At 42.1% G+C, this 21,675-nt stretch overlaps 1 protein-coding gene across 2 annotated transcripts; it reads right to left on the reverse strand.

The window, feature by feature from the left end:
• Positions 1–4,204: 4,204 nt before the first annotated feature.
• On the reverse strand, positions 4,205–20,457 carry LOC149458704 (RAB6-interacting golgin-like). 2 transcript variants are annotated; one of them, XM_089681821.1, is made up of 3 exons: positions 20,278–20,457; positions 7,161–7,485; positions 4,205–4,378 (listed from the first exon to the last, which is right to left on the reverse strand). In XM_089681821.1, the coding sequence occupies exons 1-3, from the start codon at positions 20,333–20,335 to the stop codon at positions 4,273–4,275; spliced, it is 489 nt and encodes a 162-aa protein (XP_089537947.1). In that variant the 5' UTR covers positions 20,336–20,457; the 3' UTR covers positions 4,205–4,272. The 2 variants fall into 2 exon arrangements, with proteins under 2 accessions (XP_089537947.1, XP_089537948.1); XM_089681822.1 differs by having other exon boundaries at positions 4,277–4,378; positions 7,157–7,485; positions 20,278–20,456.
• Between the last annotated feature and the right edge of the window lie 1,218 nt (positions 20,458–21,675).

A 21,675-nucleotide genomic window follows, 5' to 3' on the forward strand; every position in this document is an offset into this window, starting at 1 on the left:
CCCCATATGGAAAAAGGATGACACCAAGTCCCAAACTATCTTGCCACTGCTCCCCATGTAGTCTGAGCATCCAGGGGGCTTTCCCTCGTAAATCCAAAACTTATATGTATAGTCTGTTGCCCTCTCACAGTTCTTATACATCTTGATACCATATCTGGCACGCTTGCTGGGGAGAAAAATAGTCTGAATGCAAGGTGGGCAGAAAAATTAATCAGGCACTCAACAATGCAGATGTTTTGCTGGAGAGTATAGACATCTGCAAATTTTTGGTTAAGGCGATTTGCGAGGGGCTGAAATTTGTGGAGCTGGCCAAATTCAGGGTCACCTCGAGGATGACAGTGTATTGTCGTTGAAATGCATAAAACACATTATACTCTCATATCTATGCCTGGCCATGACAGCAGAGAACACGGGCATATGATGAATGGGGTCTGCGGACCAATACAACTGCAAAACATTTTTTTTAGTAATGCCCATGTTGAGGGTTAGGCCCAGAAAAAAAAAAAACAAAAAAACAAAAAAAAAAAACTTTAAATTCGAAAATTGGAATGGGTTTCCATGTGAATGGTCTGGCAAGGTTTGAATTTCAGTTGGTGGTGATAAACTGTTGAGCACATACATCCACAATCAATGTATACAGATCTTCCAAGAAAAAAAGCTCCCCAAAAAAAAAATCATCAAGGGGAGTATTTAAATTTGCTGTTTCCACCTGAATTCTGGGTTGGGCAGTGAATGGGGAAAGTACAGGTGCTGCAGAATTTGTGGGCTGCCAATCGGGATTTGCAAGCACATCTGGAAGGATACTAGGGGCTCTACGGGCCTCTGTGCAAATTCTTGGTGGCTGCAGGACGCTACTTGTGCTTGCCTCTGCACCAGCTTGTCCCCACAGAGACCGGACAAAGGCAGAGGGTCTCCTGGGAGTCAAAAGGGTCTATCTCTGGGCTGCCAAAAACCTGACAGCTAAAATTAAAAAAAAAAAACAAAAAAAAAAAAACTCCAGGTTGAGTTCCCATTCTTCCTGGTGAACTGTCGACGGAGAAAATCTGCTTTTGTGTTGACCGACCCCTTTATGTGGACCACCGTCACTGAAAGAACTCTGCTCTCTGCCCATCCTAGAATCTCCTGAGCCAGGTCCAGGAGATTCCAGGATCTGGTGCCCCCCTGACGATTCAGGTATGCTACTGCGGAAAAATTGTCTCACAGAATTTGGAACTCTTTTCCTTCAATGCTGTCTGCAAAAGCCTTCAATGCCTGACCTACCGCCAACAGCTCTCTGCAGTTGGAGGTCTCCTTTTGGCGTGGCTCCCATGGGCCTTGGGCTTGTTGGTCCTCTAGATGAGCCCCCCAGCCCCATTTGCCTGCATCCGTGGTTACCCGAACTGGGTCCGTTCATCTTTCTTTGGTTTATGATCAAGTGGAATTTCCCTGAAGGCTTCGGGTCAGCAAAAAACGTGGGAATGAAATCCCGGAAAAAAACCGGTCTGTTGGCACGGGAACAATTACCTCCTGATCCGCCAAATCCTTCATCCCTCCCAAGAGACCCTCTGCCTTTGTCCTGTCTCTGGGGGACAAGTCACCACAAAATGTATGAAGTGGGAGTGAGGAGAATTCTAACTGGTACCCCTCCCCTATCAACTGTAGGGTGTACAGGCTCTCTGTAATCTTCCACCATTTCTGAAGGAATCTGAACAGCCTTCCACCAACCCTTAGATCTAGGCCATTCAGGTCCTTACTGGTGGGTTTGGAGCCAGAAAAAAAACAAAAAAACAAAAAACACAAAAACAAATTTTGAGGACGCTTTCTGTCTCCCTTTGTTGGCCATTTCTCAGGGGGGGGGGGGTCCTTCCTAAACCTTTGTTGGCCCTGATTAAAAGGGGGGGGGGCACATAAAAACAAAAAAAACAACCCTCTCACCTTATCCTTGATAGGGAACAGCTTCCCCTTTTCGGCAGACCTAGATAACACCTTGTCCAGCCCTGGACCAAAACATAAAGGGACCCCCAAAGAGTAAACCACAGAGACCTACTCTTGACATCCGATTGCTCTCCCAGGTTTTAACCCATACTTCCCTCCGGGCTGAGTTAAGAGCTGCGGTCTTAGCCGATGTTCTGATCACCTCCACCACAGTGCCCGCTAGGTAGGCTACTGCCTTTCCAATTACCTTAAGGGAACCCAACACCTCTTCTGACTGGGCTTCCCCTATTTTCTTGGTACACCGATAGATGTGGTCAATTACTCTATGGATCCAAGCGTCAGCATTTCTAGCAATGTAGGCGGATGCCATAGTAGCAGCATTGGCATCCCAGGCTCTACACAAAAGCATCTTGGGTCTACGGTCCATCTGATTTCTGATGTTACCCGAGCCATCAAAGGACAGGTCAGACTTTAGATACTTGCAATAACACTGTGTCTAATTTGGGAGTTTTGAGGAATGTCTCTTCCTCATCTTCCCCAAAGAGGACCGCCTCTTCCAGGTCTTCAATTTTAGGACCTCTCAGGATCCTTCCACTCTCTTAAGACAATATCTTTGAGAGTTTGGCGCATGTTTAACCACCCTAGCTTGCAACCTCACCAACCCCCTATACATCTGGTCTTGGGCTAAATCCTGCATTGGTGATTCTAGAATGTCTGGAGGCACAGAAAGCCCTTACATATCTTCAAACAGCAAAAAGGTGTCTACCCGGTCTAGATTCCTCGCTAGCCAGACTAGCGCCTTCCACAACTTCCTCCTCTTTTAGGGAGCTTTGGCCAGAAACCTCTGCCTCCTCTAAAGTCTTCTTCCTCTGTGATCTGAGAGGATGAGAGACCTAAACCCCCCACTGCTTCCCCGTGCAAGCTCCTTTCTGGGAAGATGGCCCTTCCCTAGAGAATCTGGCATCTACCACTCTGGATGTCGAGCGGTCTTGAAGAATTGTAAGGTGTCTAACATTTCTGTTTGCACCGACAAAAGATCCTTCATAACCGCCAAGGATTCTTTCCCTGACAACTTGTGGATACAGTTGTAGCAAAAGGGCCTGGCATGGTCTTGCTGGAGTTTATCGTTGCAATAAACACGGTTTGGAGGGGGAGGGGGGGGTTTAGGCTTTAAAGGAGATAAACAGGGGGCCAGGATAACATGTATTCCTTTCTTACACCTGTAAGGGAGTGGTTAAGGTCTCTACCCCCCCTTCCCTACTCTCCCCCATGAGCGAAGTCAGGCTCATCACTCACGGTTTTCTCACTGGCTGCAGCCACTGCCCCGCCTTCCATCTTAGCAGGGCCCTTCAGGACTGAGTCACTTTCGCTGGGTTCCTGGATTCCCACTCCCAGGGGCAACTCCTGGAGGCTCCTCACCGGCCTCATTAGGGAAAACATGCCGACCGGCACCACCATCTTTATACAGTCCCACCCTTGCCAAAAATCCTAATGGGAGAGAGGCTTGGTCCACAGCCTCACTCCCACTTTCAGTACTACACTCTGGGCCCTTTACTGGAGGAACCAGTAGACTCCACCGTGGCCGCCCCACTCACCCTACAGGGGCGCGCAACACAACTCCATGTGCCAGCCGGCAGACCTCATACTTGCGATAAGCGTCTCGCAGCCTGGTCCTCTCCTGACAAGCCTCACCACTGCCCTGGAAGAGCGACCATCCCTGGAACGCCAGGCACAACTTCCCTGTGCCCAGGAAGCTTGGCACAAAATGGGACACCTGGAGAAGGAGAGTTATAGCCTTCACTCCCTAACTCAGCTTGTTTACCCCCCGGGGGGGGGGGGGGGGGACCTCCAGCCCCAAGCCTTAGGTCCACAAAACAAACATTTCGCTGACAGGGAAACAATCACAAAATAGAGGCGTGGAGGGAAGGGCAGGGAATTTAAACTGTCAGTTGTTGATTGTGTTTCCTGTCGGGTGGAGCTAGTCATCTCTCATGTGTGCCGTCCTGGAAGATGACTAAGGAAATTGGAGTTACTATTGCGTCCACTGACACCAATGTTGGGGGTTTAATATTGCAGTCGCTGACACCAATGCTGGAAGTCATTATTGCACCAAGTTTGGGGGCTATTGTTTCATCCGCTAACACAAATGTTGACCTCATCTATACATTGTAGTTCAAGACAAGTTCCTACACCCACAATGCAAGTGTTCCTTGCCGTCTTACTCCAAACTGGTCTGCGACTGTCACAAAACACCTTCCACAGCTGCTTTAGTTGTATAATTCCACTTTAATCTTATGCTTATCAGTACTATGTATAAGTGTATATTTATATACATGATATTGTAGCACAAAGTTTCACTCACTTCTCAGATATGGCTTTTGCAAGCAGAGCTTTCTTGCGCTTATTCTTCTCTTCCATTAAACGCTGCTCCAGCTGAAGGTGATCCAAACGCGATTTCTCTTTTCTGTTTAATTTCCAAAGTAACATTTTAATTCAGATATCAAGCAAAAGTGGTATAATTCATTAAATGTTTGGTAAGGTAGATATAAACTAATCACACTTAATTTATACATTAAAAAGAAACAGTTTATCCTTTTTTCATCTTTTGTTTGACCTCCATGCTGCTAAGCTAATGCAGCCTTTTGCAAGCCACTTGTCCACATGCATGCACTCCAGTGATGGCTGGTTGACATCTCAGTCAAGCTCCCTGATAAAACGGAGATTTGTATCAAATATTTACTGTAAATTTTCCTTTCCTCAAGCCAATACATTGCAGCATACCAGTAATGGTCATAGCCACCCTCCTGTTTTAGCCACTGAGGCCCTGGTTTCCCTTAGCAATTCACTGGTATGCTGCCATGTTGGCATCAGGAAAAAATGGAAAATTGTATCAAACACTTACTGCAATATTCCTTTCCTGATGCCAATCCATGGCTGCATACCAGTGAATTGCCAAGGGAAAAAAAAAACGGGAGGATGGATATGACTATTACTGGTATGTTGCCATGCTGGAGTCAGGAAAAAGGACAATGGAGGATCATGCCTCCATACTGTGGAAAGAGCCATTTGTAGTCTCAAGCAGAAGCCTGTGTGATGGGATGTCAACACGAGAGTACAACAGGGAGAGCGGGCAGAGTTCTGTCACCCTGTAGTGCGAGTCTGTTGGCACCTACTGTACTTCTGAATTTGGGTGACATTCTAAATGAAAGGTACCGCAATGCACTGTACAGAGTGCTTTGTGTTTTACTACTGTGTGCGGTCATTAGTATAAATGTTATTTGAATGTATAGCTAGCCTTTAGATGCAAAGGAGGAGATACAAACAGCAAGCTATGGTGATTGAGAACCACCCAATGTGGTGCAGACTTCCCAGAGAAGCCTCCCTACAGGGGAACAAGTAGACAGCTTTAGCATTTGGGCCTATGAAGAACCAATTACCCCTGGAATACTCTGTACCCTGAAATAGTCATATTCGCCAGCACCTTTAATATCGAATCCTTCTGCACCTCTGTTTGCAAGAGGCAGTGGTGGGGTTTATTGGATAGTAAAGACTTGTTTTAAAGCTAAATTTACTACTTAAGAATATTAAATATTTGTACAATTGTTTTCCATATATGTAATGTAGCGCTGTAGTTTTGTTTGTCCTTTTATACCATAAAAGTGAAAAATCTAAAAAGACCTAATTTCAAGAGGTAACTGCACATAAAATGTAAAAGGTATGGTATACACAGGTGTTCAAGATGTGCTTACTCTGCATCCACAGCTAGAGGTAAGGAGGAAATAAAGCAAAAGAACAAACTGACTTCACTTTGACCTTAATTGATCTTCAATGCCTTAGCCATTAAAATACACACAAATTATAAGGATAGGTAGACAGGTAGCATAAGACTTAAAGGAAATTTGTTATTTTAAACTATTATTGTGGGTGGGGGGGGGGGGGGGTTCTTGGGGAAAAAAAAAAAAAAAAAAAAAGAAGAAGAAAGAAGGATACATGTGTAAAGATCAACTTCATGGAAACAATATTTTCAAAGTATATCACTATATTAACCTGTATGGGCCTATCTGGCAATAATTGTGTCATTACACATTCTGGGCACCAGAAAAAACAAAAAATCCACACACATTACAGTGGGTCCTCCCTACACTGCAAGGGTTAATCGCTTGTTACATTTAGGGGTAGAGGAACACACTGTAATATCTCATTCCTCGCTCCAGACAGGCTTACTTTATGTGATCCCTGAAGCCGCTTATCCTTGGTGCTCCAGCCAGAGGTTCTGACCAATAGTTCTGCATTATTACACAAGGAGGGGGAAGACATGGGCTCACCCATAGCATCAGAAAGAAGAGTTATTACGTCTAAAGCCTGACAGAGTGAGTAATAAAGGGTAAGTTGTACAGCTTATTCCTCTACCACAGACTTAAAGAATACGTTCGCCTTTAGGAACATTTTGCACCCATATTTGGGGTGTAACATGTAATATGCTATGCACTGATCTCCTGTCGCCAGCACTCCTCTGTGACACCAGGTAGGGGTTCAATTTGAAAACAACACAGCCATGCGGGGCTCCACCCACACGGCAACGTCCTGTGAATGAATAAACCAAGAGTACTGTCAGCCATTGTGTATTTTATTGCAGAGTAGGAGGGCTATGCCGCAAGGGTATGTTTTTGTTTTTTTTTATAATACTGGAGCCAAGCTTTAACAGTTTTCATAGCAAAAAAAGTTTTCTTTTGACAATATTGCTCAGGAGTATAAGCTCTTACAGAATGAAATCAGAAGAGTTCAGCAGACTGGCACTACACCAGGTCAAACAAAGCAGGTTGATGATCTGGAATGCAGCTACCTTTCTTCCTGTGTGTGAGTGAGGTGGAGAATGAATCATGTGAAAGCTGGGGCGTGAAAGGGAGCAATGGGTTCTTATTGCTTTACCCTAGACTAAAGTAGCATTTAACCCTGGCAGTTGCAGGGGTGAGGGGCACTGCAAGAATAATGTTTTACTGCTGCCTAGAGTGGGTCTTTAACAATGGTTAATAAGAGATTGGGAACCTGCATATGAACAAAACAAAGGAAATATATACTTAAAGTAAAAATAATGTTGCTACAATCATTCAAACTGCAATGGTCTTCAGTAACAAAATAGGAACTTTACTCAAAATAATAACATGAAATTGGAAAAGTGGACATACTGTATGTCCTAATTTATATGAAGTATGATTTTTTTTTTTTTAAATAAAAGACTTACTAACAATTCCATCTCCACTTTTAATAGCTGTTCATCTGGTTCTTCTACATTCTCAGGTTGTGGCTCCGATTTGTCTTTGTCCTCCATTATTGATGCTTCCGGGAGTTTCTGCAATTTGGGTATACTGGATATTGGAGCCACATGAGTCATCTTTGGTTTGGACTCTGCACATGTTGCTTTGCCCGGTTCCTTCAGAGCCGTTTTCTGAGTTTGTGCCTGAAGGATTTTCTTTCCGTGAGTCTGCTCTTGGGCACTTTTCTTGACAGTAGTTTGAGGGGGGCTAAAAAATGCTTCAGGGGGACATGCTTGTTTCGGATTGTGAGATAAATCTGTTAACAGAAAATCAAGTTTTTTTGTTAAAAGGCTTTTAATACATTCTCTGCATTAAGTTAAAAAAACATTGTCACATTAAAGCAATATATTAAGGATGGTATCACACCCAGGAGGCTCAGGTGGGACGTTGCTCCCAATGATGGATTCGATGAGAAATGATGGAGATGGATGGATGGATATGGATGCGTGGTTGATCTTCAATAAAAGTGAGGAAAGATTACTACAACTTATAATTTCCAGAAAGAAAATAAAAGAATATTAGAAAAAACGCAAGAGATAAAAAGAGAAACTGGGTCCAGCAGTTGAAAATACAGAATATAAGGAAATAATGCTACATATACAGGAGTAGACCACCAAGGTGGATAAAGATACACAAAAGAAAAAGAATAAAGCATTATACAGATGTATCAAGGATTATAAACAAGGACTAATATACAGATGGCAAGAGGAGAAAAAAAAAAAAAAAGGGTGGGGAGGTGAATTCCAGAGAATCCACAGGAGACAGATTACATTACAGAATTATACTCTTAACCCAAAAACCCCCATACAAAGAGAGAAGGATAATGGGGAGAGACCAGATAGAATTGTACTCCAACCAACAATTATGAAACCCTTAAGAAAAACATACCAGTACAGAACAGGTATGAACCTCAAACAGGAGGAGGCATCTCACACACCTTACACTCCACCAAACCATAGAAACAACCCAACATCAGGAAGGTGGTTTAATGGCCCCTACCTAGGGATTATAACCAGTATAGAGAGTGTTTTCAGACAGGAGGATACAGGGGCCCCCCATGGAGAGGCAATTCGAGACCAAGGGGCAAGGAAGGCTCCTATGGGCCCCCCACAATATTGGAGACCTATACAGAACAGATATCCAATACAACAGGAATACACACAAGGAGATGGAAGAACAAATAGAGGATGCAGAGGGGGTCAGAGGAAAAAGAAAGAATTAGGTTCAGGTATATTTAATCTAAATGGGATGATGTTTACTGCAGTCACATCAAAGCCGATTTTGAAATCGTGCGACTTACAGTGAAGTCGCACGATTTCAAAATCGGGTGACCTGCCAATTTCCTTGTGGTTTGTAAGACATCTGATACAGATGTCTATTTAAATCGCAACAAAAGTAGTGCATGCACTACTGTGGAAATTGGTGCAGATCTGACCAAGTTGGAACAGCACCGATATGACCACTCTAAGAGCAGACAATAGGGTACGACTTGGCATACGATTTGCAAGTTGCCTGGCATGCAAATTGCTTGCCAAATCGCACCCTATGTGACCAGGGGCTTAAGGTATTCATGGACCTAGACAAATGTATCAGGAAATTAAAAAAAACATTTTGCTAACAGAATAGACAAAGTTTGGAAACTCAATATCAACATAGCGGATTGAGAAATCAATCTTTATTCAACTCCAAGTCCAGTAATAATCAATGTCTTCATTTCATTCAGGTTAATGATGGAGCAAGAAATTAAGATAATCAATATAGAACTCATCAGAGGTAACAAAAAGATAAGACAGGGACTGGAGGAGCAAGAACAAAAAGGAAAAACATTTACTAGACCACCAGACAAAGGAAGGGGGGGGGGGGTAATAGTCATCTTGAATAAAGATGACTATGTAAGGGAAGTTGATCGATTGATAATGGATGAGGACACATAGGAGAAACTCAAAAGGGGACCCTGGAAATAAATTAAAGGCCAACTTAACAAAATTAGTACGTTGAGAAAATCGTGGGTAAAAAAAAAGGACCCAAAGAATTTATACCAGGAGGTACACAAAAACACCAATAATATACCAGGTCCCTAAAATATATAAAATTCAGAAAATCCCCCCCCCCAATTGTCAATGGATTGGATTCAATTTTCTCCAGAACAGGAGAGTAATTGGACCATTTCCTGCAACCTGTAGCCCAGGAATTTCCATCTTATATAAAAAGGATGGTCAAGAACTCATCAATCTACTAAGACAGAAAAATATAAAGAACAATTGTCTATTAGCCAATATTGATGCATAGTCATTATACACCAATATTAAGCAAAATAATGCAATACAGGTTGTAGAATAGGCCCTTAACCACTTGCATACCAGGCACTTATACCCCCTTCCTGCCCAGGCCAATTTTCAGCTTTCAGAGCTGTCGCACTTTGAATGACAATTGCGCAGTCATGCAACATTGTACCTATATGAAATTTTTATCATTTTTTTCCACACACAGAGCTTTCTTTTGGCGGTATTTAATCGCCGCTGGGTGTTTTATTTTTTTTGCACTATAAACAAAAAAAAAACAAAATAGACCAAAAAAAAGGTGAAAAAAAAAAAAAAAAGTTTTTCTTGATTTCTATTATAAAATTTTGCAAAGAGGTGTTTTTTCTCTTTCACTGATGTGCGTTGATGAGGCTGCACTGACAGGCGGTACTGATCAGTGTCGATCCCTTTGCTGACAATTGCCGGTTCTCAGCAGTACCTTCCTCACGCTGTGACAGCGTGAGGACAGTGCAGCCGATAACTGGCAACTGTAGTTTACCCGGTGATCTGCTGTATCATTGGACACAGCTGATCATGTGGTAAGAGACAGCTGTGATTGGCCGTTTACTGCATCACGTGATCAGCTGTGTCCGTAGGACACAATGATCACTGGTGGCGCCGGGTGCGCGCTCTGGAATGACATCCGTGGACATCGTCCTAGAACCAGACAACCGCATGGTAGCCATCCTTCGGCTACAGCGTGGTAGGGAATCGGTTAGAGAGAGATCCACGTTAAGACATAAGCATATAGCATTCAAGATAAACATATTAGAACTGGCTATGAAAAAGAACCATTTCTGGCATAATCATTGCTTCTATGCCCAAAAAAAGAGGGGTAGCTATGAGGGCTAAGTATGCCCCCACCGTAGTGAATATATTTAGGAGTAAGTGGGAGGCTGAAAAATGATAGGAAAAAGTTCAATAATTTGGATTTTGAGATAATTACCTAGGGAGAATGCATCAATATGCGCACATATTTTAAGGAGACAGACAGGAATGGTTACATTCCCATCAATAGTGGACACCGCCCGAAATGGTTGGGGGCCATAAAAAAAAAGGTCAAAATCATGCGCATCAGAAGAAACTGATCAGGATTTTGAAGAACAAGCAAATACATTAGTAGAAATATTCTTGGAAAAAGGGTACAAAAGAAACATGTTGGAAAAGATTAAAGGGGAAATAAAAAAATATGAATAGAGAAGATCTGTTAAAACAAAAAAAAAAAAAAAAAAAAAAACAAACAAAAAAACACACTGTCCAATTCTTAAAGAAGATCAAACTTTAGCTAGGATATTGCCCAAACAACCCAAATTTGTCTATAGGCGACCTCCAAATTTGAAAAATAAATTAGTCAATAATATTTCTGGCCCTCCTTTGAAGAGGATAACCTCTTTGGACCAAGTGGGTGGAAAAATGTTTAACATGTAGAAATTGTAGGAAGGATTCAAAGAAAACTACACAATTCCAGTCTAACATCACTGGGAAAAGATATGAAATAAAAAAAAATTCATAACATGCAGTACTGCAGTTTGTAGGAAGAACTACTAGAGAAAAGGGGTTCCAACAACATAGTTTGTCAAATCATTTTAAGATTTATCACAATAAAGATCCAAAAAAATTAAAATTTTGTGATATAGATAAAGTTGAAAATCATTGGAGAGGAACAAATATGAAATGAGGTACTTCTGAGAATAAATCCCAATGAAATTATCAGCTTGGAACTATTGCACCGAGGGGCGCTACTTCCAGTAGTATGCTTTTCTATCTGCCATATGTGAGTGGAACACTATTTTAATTTAAATTTTAATAGAAACGATATTTCACTATATGGCCCCCCCCCTTTTGTTCTTTATATACTAATTTATGAGGAGCTTATTCTCATGAACGGGAAACTGACAATGGAGGATTAGAATGAGGATCAGACTCACAGGAGGACTACAAAACACAGATGAGCCTATATAATACACAAGCGCGATAGACTCTTATTCTTTTAAGAGTCCATGGGAGGGACCTGGTGAGTAAGTGGGAGGAAAGCACGAAGGATTCGTGGCACGTTATGCAGAATCACTGCCCGTTTGCACATTAAGAGACTATACTTTATAATTATATAAGCAAATAATTTATATTATGTTGGTGTATTTTTAGAGAAAGCACATTCCATGAATGTAATATGTAAATTTTGAGGTATTTTGCACACTTATGGGACTGCGCTTCGTAATTAAAAAAGAAATAAACCTCTCATGTGCAGCATTAACCTCCCTTCCCCCCAAATACTTACCCAAGTTCCATCCACTGGCTCCTGCTATTGTCAGTCAAAGTTAATGAGTAGAGAGCAGGGGGCGGGGCCTAGTGCATGGCCAGTGGAATCCTGTTTAGCATTTTACTGTGTTATTAACCACTTGCCCTCCAGAGGATTTACATCGCTGCGTTACTTTGACAATTGTGCGATCCTGCACCCAAATGAAATTTAAGTCCTTTTGATCCCCCACATATAGAGCTTTCTTTCGGTGGTATTTGATGGCCTGTGAGTTTATTTTTTTCGATATAAACAAAAAAAAGACTGACAATTTTGAGAGAAAAAAAAAAGCACACAATAATTGACTTTTTGCTATTAAACATGTCCAATAAAAAATTTTTTCAAAATCCAGTTTTGCCATAAATTTAGGGCAAAATGTATTCTGCTACGTCTTTACTAAAAAAAAAAAATCTCAATATGTGTAAATTAATTGGTTTACGTGAAAGTTAAAGCATTTACAAATAGTGGTATATATACACCACACACACTGGAGATTTTTTTTCTTTAATATTTTACACTAGTAATGGCGGCGATCAGCGACTTATAGCGGGACTGCAGCGGGCATTCCGACACTGGGGGGAACTGACTTGGTGTCACTGACATCCCCAATGACACCAATACAGTGATCAGTGCTAATAAAAAGCCCTGACATTGTACTAATGACACTGAGCAGAAAGGGGTTAACATATGGGGCTATCAAAGGGTTAACTGTGTGCTGTTTTACAGTATGTGTGTTTCACTGATGCAGAGCCATACAAATCAGTGTGCAGGAGCTGACAGGGGAGAGAAATTTATTGTTTACATATACAGTTCTCTCCCCTGTAGGTAATACTCGGCAATTACCGGGTGCCAGCAAGTAATCACCTGCCAGGACCCAGTGATTGACAACCGAGGCCGCATCCCGCACCCAGAACTGCAAAATCACACACACACGATTTGGTATACCTGTGCCGCTCTGTAGCATTATTTCTGCTATAGGACAGGTTGGAAATGATTAAAATAAGTTTGCTTTGGACTAGATGTGACATGTCAAGACCACAAACAGCGCCCCACAATCAATAGTGCATGTCAATGCAGGCTAAATACAACAGAAATGGTAATAATCCAGCCCTGAGGCTAGAGTCACACCAAATTCACTATATTTACCACACACATGCATTAAATGTATTGTGTTAATGTGCCTTTTTTTCACAAAATACTAACATTGTTAGCATTTCTTCATACTCGCCAATTGCTAGGACACAACTAGCCAGGACAGGGTGATGCTAACAATACATGAGTTTTTCTTAACAGCATTCCCACTACCCTATAGCATCTATACTGCTACAGGGTGGAAGGGGTACATAAAATCACGTATGTGTATATATACACACACGATATTGCATTTCTAGATAGGATGCGCACGTAAGCCCTACCAGCGCTGCCATTCGTGGCCGCGGCTGTCAATCACTGGGTCCCGGCCGGTGATAACCGAGCATCTCCGACGGGGAGGAGGACTGTTTTGTTTACTAACAGTCCTCCTCCCTGTCAGCTTGGGCACACTGCTCTGGATGGCTGTGCACAGTGTGATTATAGTGAAGCACACTGACACCGCCCCCTAGTAAAACACTCCTGCACAGTTAACCCTTTGATCACCCTCATGTTAACCCCTTCCTGCCCAGTTCCATTAGTACAGTGACTTTTTTAGCACTGATTATTATACAGTATTCGCTCAGCACTGATCACTGTATTGGTGTCTCTGGGGATATCAGGGACATCAAGTCAGTTCCTCCCAGTGTCAGAATGTCAGCCACAGTCCCTCTATAAGTCACTGATCAACGCCATTACTAGTTAAAAAAAAAAAAAAATCCCAGTATCTATACCAACATTTGTAAACGCTATATCTTTCATGTAAACCAATTAATTTACACGTATTGGGATTTTTTTTTTCTAGCAAACAGATGTAGCAGAATACATTTTGGCCTAAATTTATGATAAATTTGATTTTTTTTTTACTGGACATGTTTAATAGCAAAAAGTCAAAAATATTGTTTTTTTTCTCAAAATTGTCGGCCTTTTTTTTTAATAGCACAAAAATGTAAAAGAAAAAAAAAAAACAAACAAAAAATTGCACAGGTGATCAAATACCACCAAAAAATAAAGCTCAAATTAGTGGGAAAGAAAACCCCCAAAAACGTAAATTTCATTTGGGTGCAGCATTGCATGACCGCGCAATTGTCAGTTAAAGTAATGCAGTGCCATAACGCAAAAAATGGCCTGGTCAGGAAGGGGGGTGTTAAATCCTCAGGAGGGCAAGTGGTTATTCAGGAACCAACAGAAATTCACATAGGGAATGACCAGTTATCAACTTTCCGCCAGCCCACAGTAAATTTACTACGGGTGGGAACTACAGGCTAGGCAATGTACTGGTACATCGCCCTGCACATGAGCACTGGCATGCCCACTGGGACGCACAGCAGATTGCAGATCACTGTGCTGGGTACCCGAGCATTTTGAGCCATGTTAAAAAAAACTTAATAAAAATTATTCTAATTTTGTTTTTACATATTGCCACTAGTCAGTATTCCTGATCACGGCTATACCAGTCATATTATGATGCTGTACTACACTAGTGACAGTATGCAGCTTAAAAAAACAAAAACAAACACACCAGAACCTCACTAACTCACCAAGCCCCTTACTAAATACCTTGGACTACCTGCTTTCCAAAAAGGGGTCATTAGGGCAGTACACTGTGTGCACAATTAGGAAAGTTGGTTTTTGAAGATTATTTTCATTATTGAACAACTAGAGTGCTCTTGGTCAATCCAAAGGATTAATAAACCTCAAACATGAAGATTTAAGAAAATAAAAGTGAGGTTTTGGCTTTCTTAGGACAATATATATGCGTGGACAATTACTGAGCAACTATTAGTGTGCAGAATTATTATGCAACTAAATGAAGAATTTTCCCATCTCACTTGTTTATTTTCATGTTAACTGCTTGCCCTCCGCCCTATAGCAGAAGTACTGCTACAGGGCTGCGCAAAATCATGCATTTATACGCGATTCGCATTTCCGGGTAGGGGGCATGCACGCACGCACACTATTGGCGGCTAGAGGTGTCAGTCACCGGGTCCCGGTCAGCACTCGGCAATCATTGGGGAAAGCGGACAAGGGAGAGACCTGTATGTAAACACAGGTCGCTGTTTTGTATCTCTCTGCACAGCAGAGATACAAAACGGCATGTCTCCCTACTAAAACACACACAGTAAAAACACACACAGCACACTGTTACCCTTTGATCGCTCCAGATGTTAACCCCTTTCTGCCCAGTTTCATTAGTACAGTGTCAGTGATTTTTATTAGCACTGATCACTACTAAAGTCACTGGTATGTCAGTGGCAGTTAGTCAGTTCCCACTCAGTGTCAGAATGCCAACGCGCAGTCACAAAGCCCCGATATAAGTTGCTGATTGTCACCATTATTAGTATGAAAAAAAAATTCCAGTATATATACTGCCATTTGTAGAAACTATAACTTTCACGTAAACCAATTAATTTACATGTAAGAGGACAATAAAATATATAGTAAGCGCTCTCAACAGTTAAAGCAGCTGAACATTAAAGGAAAACACATAAAAAGTCCCAAAATTCATATATATATATATATATATATATATATATATATATATATATATACACATATATACATACACACACACACATATACATACACACACACACACACAAAATGCAGCGCTATTAGAAGATGATGAGAAGTAATAGTGAAACACAGTCCGATGAAAAAGTGCTCCTTGATTCCCAGTGCAAATGGTAGAAATACACACTAACCAGAAAGCGTATAAGTAATACGCATATGAATATATATCCTGAAGACTCCCCTCTCCTCTCAGGTCTGGTCAAAGAAATAGCTGGGAAAGATGGAAATCCTACGCCCTCATGTGGTGTGAGAATGGTCCAGCAGGTCAGAGAAGTATCAATCTGGATAAGCCTCCCCCTTCACAGGAGCTGACACAGGGATCACTTAGGGCTGTAAGGATTGAAGAAGCTCCTCACAGGAGACATAGGGAAGCACTCAGTGTAGTAGGTAAAGATTTTATTCCAAAAACACAGGTGCACCACATACATACACACACGCCATAGTTTGTTGACTAACTTTCTCACAGACTAATATACACTAATCTGTGTTATTGTTACCAAAGAAATGTAGCAGAATACATTTTGGTATAAATGTATGCAAAATTTTATTACAAAAACTAAGAAAAATGTATTTTTTTCATTTTCTTCACAATTTTTTGTTTATCTTGCAAAACATAAAAAAACAGTGGTGATTAAATACCACCAAAAGAAAGCTCTATTTGTGTGAAAAAAATAGATACATTTAATTTAGGTACAGTGCTGCAAGACTGAGTATTTGCAAGATAAAGTATCACAGTGCTGAATAGTGAATAGAAAAAAAAATGCCCTTGTCATGAAGGGTGTAAAACATTGCGGAGGTCAAGTGGTCAAAGTGATAGTAAAGTCATTTTGTTTTTTGGGATTTTTTACTAAATGAAATTTTGGCTCTAAAACAGGAGAGATTACAGGATTCCAGTTCTAAATGAGAAAAGCACACAGTGAATTTCAGGTCCTGACAGGCACGGGGGCGCCCACATATCTGGAGTCAGACAGAACAGCCAGGGGACAGTATAAGGAAGAAGCCCAAAAGGAGAAACATTATACAAACTTCAAGATCATGCAAGTATTAGTAGCTCATTTAGTGTAACCATTCCCCAATGTACAAAACGGTGCAGATGTATCTTTGCCTCACCATTGGGAGATTTCCTATCACCTCCCATCCCTCGGATTCTCTTCCCTCCAACACATTAACCACTTGCCTACCAGGTATTTTCACCCCCTTTCTGCTCCGGCCAATTTGCAGCTGTCGGCACTGTCGCATATTGAATGACAATTGCAGTCAGGCAACACTGTAGCCATATTACATTTTTATCTTTTTTTTTTGAGACAGAGCTTTCTTTTGGTGGCATTTGATCACCACTGGGTTAATTTTTTGCTAAACAAATGAAAACATTCTTAAAAAAAACAAACATTTTTCTTAGTTTGTTATAAAACTTTGCTAAGAACTAATTTTTCTCCTTCAATGATGTGCGCTGATGAGGCAGCACAGATGGGCACTTATGGGACTGCACGAATAATCAGGGCACTGATGATCAGTGCCCTGATTATCATCAGTGTAGATATTACCATGAGTATCATCGGTTACCGCCTCTTCTCCTCACGCTGTCACAGCGCGCATCGAGAAGATAAGTGGCAAGTCTATTTACACTGTGATCAGCTGTGACTGGACACAGCTGATCATGTGGTAAAGGGTCGCTGTGATTGGCCCTTTACCTCTCTCTGTGATCAGCTATGTCCGAAGGACACAGGAATCACAAAGAACAGGGGGGCAGAGTTCTGGAAGGACTTCAAAAGACACCCTCACAGAACCAGTCTTTTGGGTATAACTCAAGTCAGAAAGTGGTTAAACAAAGTTCTGGTTGGAGTGAATTAAATACTTTGATGAGAAACTGAGATAAAACAATTGTAGCTCAGTAAATCAACCTAACATTAGTTACTGCTTTAGGGCCCAGCCATACCGGTGTGATTTGGGAATTGAAATCGCACCCGAAATCACATCTAATGAATGTCACTGTCTTAACATGTGAGATTTGCTGCAGCATGATTTCTAAAGTAGTTCTTGCATTACCTTTTCTGCAGTTTTGTTGTGATTTCACATGCATAGAATAGAATGGAAATCGCATTGCAACTTGCAAGAAGCAAACCGCACCTGAAATTTCACACAAATCGCGCAATTTTAAAACACAGTGGTATGACCGGTGACCAAATCTGAATTCCATGGTTAGACCTAACTAGTCCTAAAAATGCTCCCTGCCCTCTCCTAACACCTATACTGACTAACCTGTGTAAGAAAGATCTGCATATTGACCTATTTTCAGCTCGCTCTGGTCACAATCCCTTGTTAGTCATCAGTGGCTTGAAGGGAGAGGAGAGAGTTGCACAACAGCTGGCAATGCCTGGGTGCAGCAAAGTAACTCATAGGTACCCATGGCCCATCAGTTGTCGAAGGTTCCTCTTCTCCCCTGCAACTGCTGCTGGCTGACACAGGAGAGCTGAACAACATGACCGAAGCGGCCTGAAAATAGATAGAGATATATCTTTCCTACACACGTTAATTAGTATAAGTGTTGCGGGAGGGTCACATTTTAAAACTAGTAAGGTGTAGCCTGGAATTCAACTGTAAAAGGGTAATTCCACTTTCCAAGGGGGTGGGGTGGGGGGGGTGGGGGGAAATAGCAAAAAAAAAACACAATAAGCAAAGAAACAATAATATAGCGTATATAATTGCGACACAAGTCACATTGAAAAAGGAAGTTTTTTTTTTGTTTTTTTTTAAACATCCAATTACAATCTGAGGCGCTGTAATTTTCCATAGAACACAATATGACAGCATTGAGGCAGTCTGTACACAGATGGATATGTGATTGTCTTACTGATTTTCCAAGCAGTCTGCACTGTCAAATTGTGGGCATCCTCTGCAATAAAAATGGCAGTTTTGGCAAGACACTCCCAAAGAAAAATCACGAAATACAGACCCTGCAATTTTCTTCATTAGAGCCCTGAAGGTGTAGCAGCTGATTGTTAATTCTAAAACCATTCCCATACAGATTCATTCTGCACATAGACACAGCTATTTCTGCAGAACAACAAAAAGTAGGAATCTGCAACAGTTTGTCAAAATCCCCTGAATGTACACTGGTCACACCAGGGAGAGAATGTCAGAGCCATTTTTTGCACACCTTTAAAAAAATCATTTTCGGCCTGAAGATTACACAAAACCCACAAACATACATTTTCTGAAAACAGACACCCTAGAAAATAAAATAGTGCTAGTTCCAATTTACTAGGTCACCTGATATCACCGCAAAGGTGATAAGAAACACAAATGCAAAAAAATTACATACATTTTTGGTAACATACAAAGGACGAGGTTCCACCAAGTAAATAGATACCCAACATGTCAGACCTTAAATGTACGCCTGAGAAATGGCGACAAACTTCAGTGCCCTATATTTTCTATAGATCACATTCCAAAAGCCCCTACAGGTAATCAGTTTACCATTATGGAGGAGGTCTTGTGCTAGAATTATTGCTCTCACTCCAGCGTGCGTGGCGATATGTAACATGTGTATTGCAATCGATGTTTACACACGTAGGAGGGCGCCCCCCCCCCCCCCAACACGTGCATCTACGTTTGTACGAGTATATGCGAGGGTGCCTCATATATATATATATATATATATATATATATATATATAGTATATTTCCATCACATAAAGGGACAAAGTTGCCTATGTGGTGATTTTTAGGGGACAGGTTCTCTTTAATGTGACATGCAGGGTCTAATAGACAATGCACACAGCTATTTATGCATAGTTACACTGGTCCAGCTTGGACTAAAGTGATAGGGTGACCACAAAGTGATGTCAAATACGTCGCTTTCCAGGTCACAGGCGTCCTCTCTTCTCCCTCCACCCACCTTGTTGGCCCTGGGCCCAAAGATGGGCAAGTGGAGCACAGGAAACACAGCAGGGTGCCATTACCAGGGTGTGTGGAAGCAGCCACGTGACAGGCAGGAGTCTGCTTGTCAGATTTATGCACAATCCCGACATGCAGACCTCGCAGCAAGAGGTTAGAGCTGCACTCCAGGTACGGCTATTTTTGCAGTTACACTGGTCCAGCTTGGACTAATGTACTGTAACTATGCACATGCCATTCCAGTGAGATCCCTGTGGAGGCAGAGAATAAGCAGTAGGGACTGCTGCAACCGTGATCACTGCTAGCTTCCAGGTTCAGTGCTGAGCAGCTGCCCAGGTTGTATAGTGAACACAGCAGGTCGCTCACTTACAGAACCCCCTGCATTATTCTCAATAGATGCAACGCATTCTCTGATTGGACGATGTCACCATCCTGCCTCCACCTAGGACATAGAATACTGCATCTGTGGACAATAATACAAGACGTACAGTAACGCCCAGGTGACCTCCTGTGGGTCCTCCAGGCAGACGTTCACCACAGGTCCCAGAAGACAGTGAGGACAGCTACCATAGTAATTGTCAGCTTCCACAGGGATCGGCCAGGTATGGAGGAGGTGTTGGACCAGGCTGGATCGATGGAACCATGTACAAGAAAACTCACACCTGCAAGTCACCATTAATGTAAAACCACCTGAAGACAGACAGGAGTCAGTATATAGAATGCCTGTACATGGAGCCATCCCCTCCACAGGTCCTCACACTGCTCGGGTCATTCATGCATCCATGTACAGAGCAGGAAACTTTCCACACAGTCTACGAGTGTCAGCCATTATACCCGGCGGAATATTAGTGTACCTCGCTGCTGTTTGAGTCTCCTCAGTTCGGACTCTGAAAATCCACCCCAGCCCGCCATGTCTGCCCGCTCCGGGTCACCCCCCGGCCTCTCACAGATCCCTCCGTACTTCTTCCACTAGTCTCTCTGCTCTGCCACGTCACACCCCCATTCATAGGACCCGGGCCAGGCTGTCCGCGCTGCCTGACAGCGGCCGGAAGCTGAGGGGCGGGAATTTTGACTGGCTGGCTTGCCATGTCTTAGGAGTAATTGATGTTGACAGACTGGTCTGTGGAAATGTGAACTAAGAACAATTAGCAGTGTGTCTTCACCAATATGAACTTACTGACAACTTTTAAAGTAGAAAGAGAAAAGTTTTTGGATATAGTAATGGAGAGTAATGATTACAGGTGAGCTATTAGATTGTAAGCTCTTATGCATAGGGTCCTCTTAATCCTCTTGTTTCGATTGTATTGTAGCTGTACTGTCTCCCTTTATATTGTATATACAGTGAAGGAAATAACTATTTGATCCCCTGCTGATTTTGAATGTTTGCCCACTCACAAAGAAATGATCAGTCTAAAAATCCAATGGTAGGTGTATTGTAACACAGAGAGACAGAATGGCAACAAAACATTCAAAAGAAATGCATGTCTAACAAATGATGCACTGATTTGCATGTTCATGAGGGGAATAAGTATTTGATCCCCTATCATTCAGCAGGATTTCTGGCTAACAGGTGTCTTTCATGCAGGTAACAAGCTGAGATTAGAAGCAGTCTCTTAAAGGGAGTGCTGCTAATCTCATTTTGTTATCTGTAAAAAAGACACCTGTCCACAGGAGCAATCAAACAATCAGATTCCAAACTCTCCACCATGGCAAAGACCAAAGAGCTGTCCAAGGATGTCAGGGACAAGATTGTAGACCAAGCAGCTTTGGGAGAAGGTGACAACAGTTGGCTCTATCATTCGCAAATGGAAGAAACACAAAACAACTGTCAGTCTCCCTAGGTCTGGTGTACCATGCAAGATCTCACCTCGTAGAGTGTCAATGATCATGAGAACAGTGAGGAATCATCCCAGAACTACACGTGAGGATCTTGTCAATGATCTCCAGGCAGCTGGGACCACAGTCACCAAGAAAACAATTGGTAACACACTACGCCGACAAGGATTGAAATCCTGCAGTGCCCGCAAGGTCCCTCTGCTTAAGAAAGCACATGTCCAGGCCCGTCTGAAGTTTGCCACTGAACATCTGAATGATGCAGAGGAGGACTGGTTGAAAGTGTTGTGGTCAGATGAGAACAAAATCGAGCTCTTTGTCATCAACTCAACTCACTTTATTTGGAGGAGGAGGAATGCTGCCTATGACCCCAAGAACACCATCCCAACTGTCAAACATGGTGGTGGAAACATTCTGCT

Source organism: Staurois parvus, unplaced genomic scaffold (genome assembly GCF_062004578.1).
Source record: "Staurois parvus isolate SC_StPar_1 unplaced genomic scaffold, SC_StPar_1.0 ptg000280l, whole genome shotgun sequence".
NCBI lineage: Eukaryota > Metazoa > Chordata > Amphibia > Anura > Ranidae > Staurois > Staurois parvus.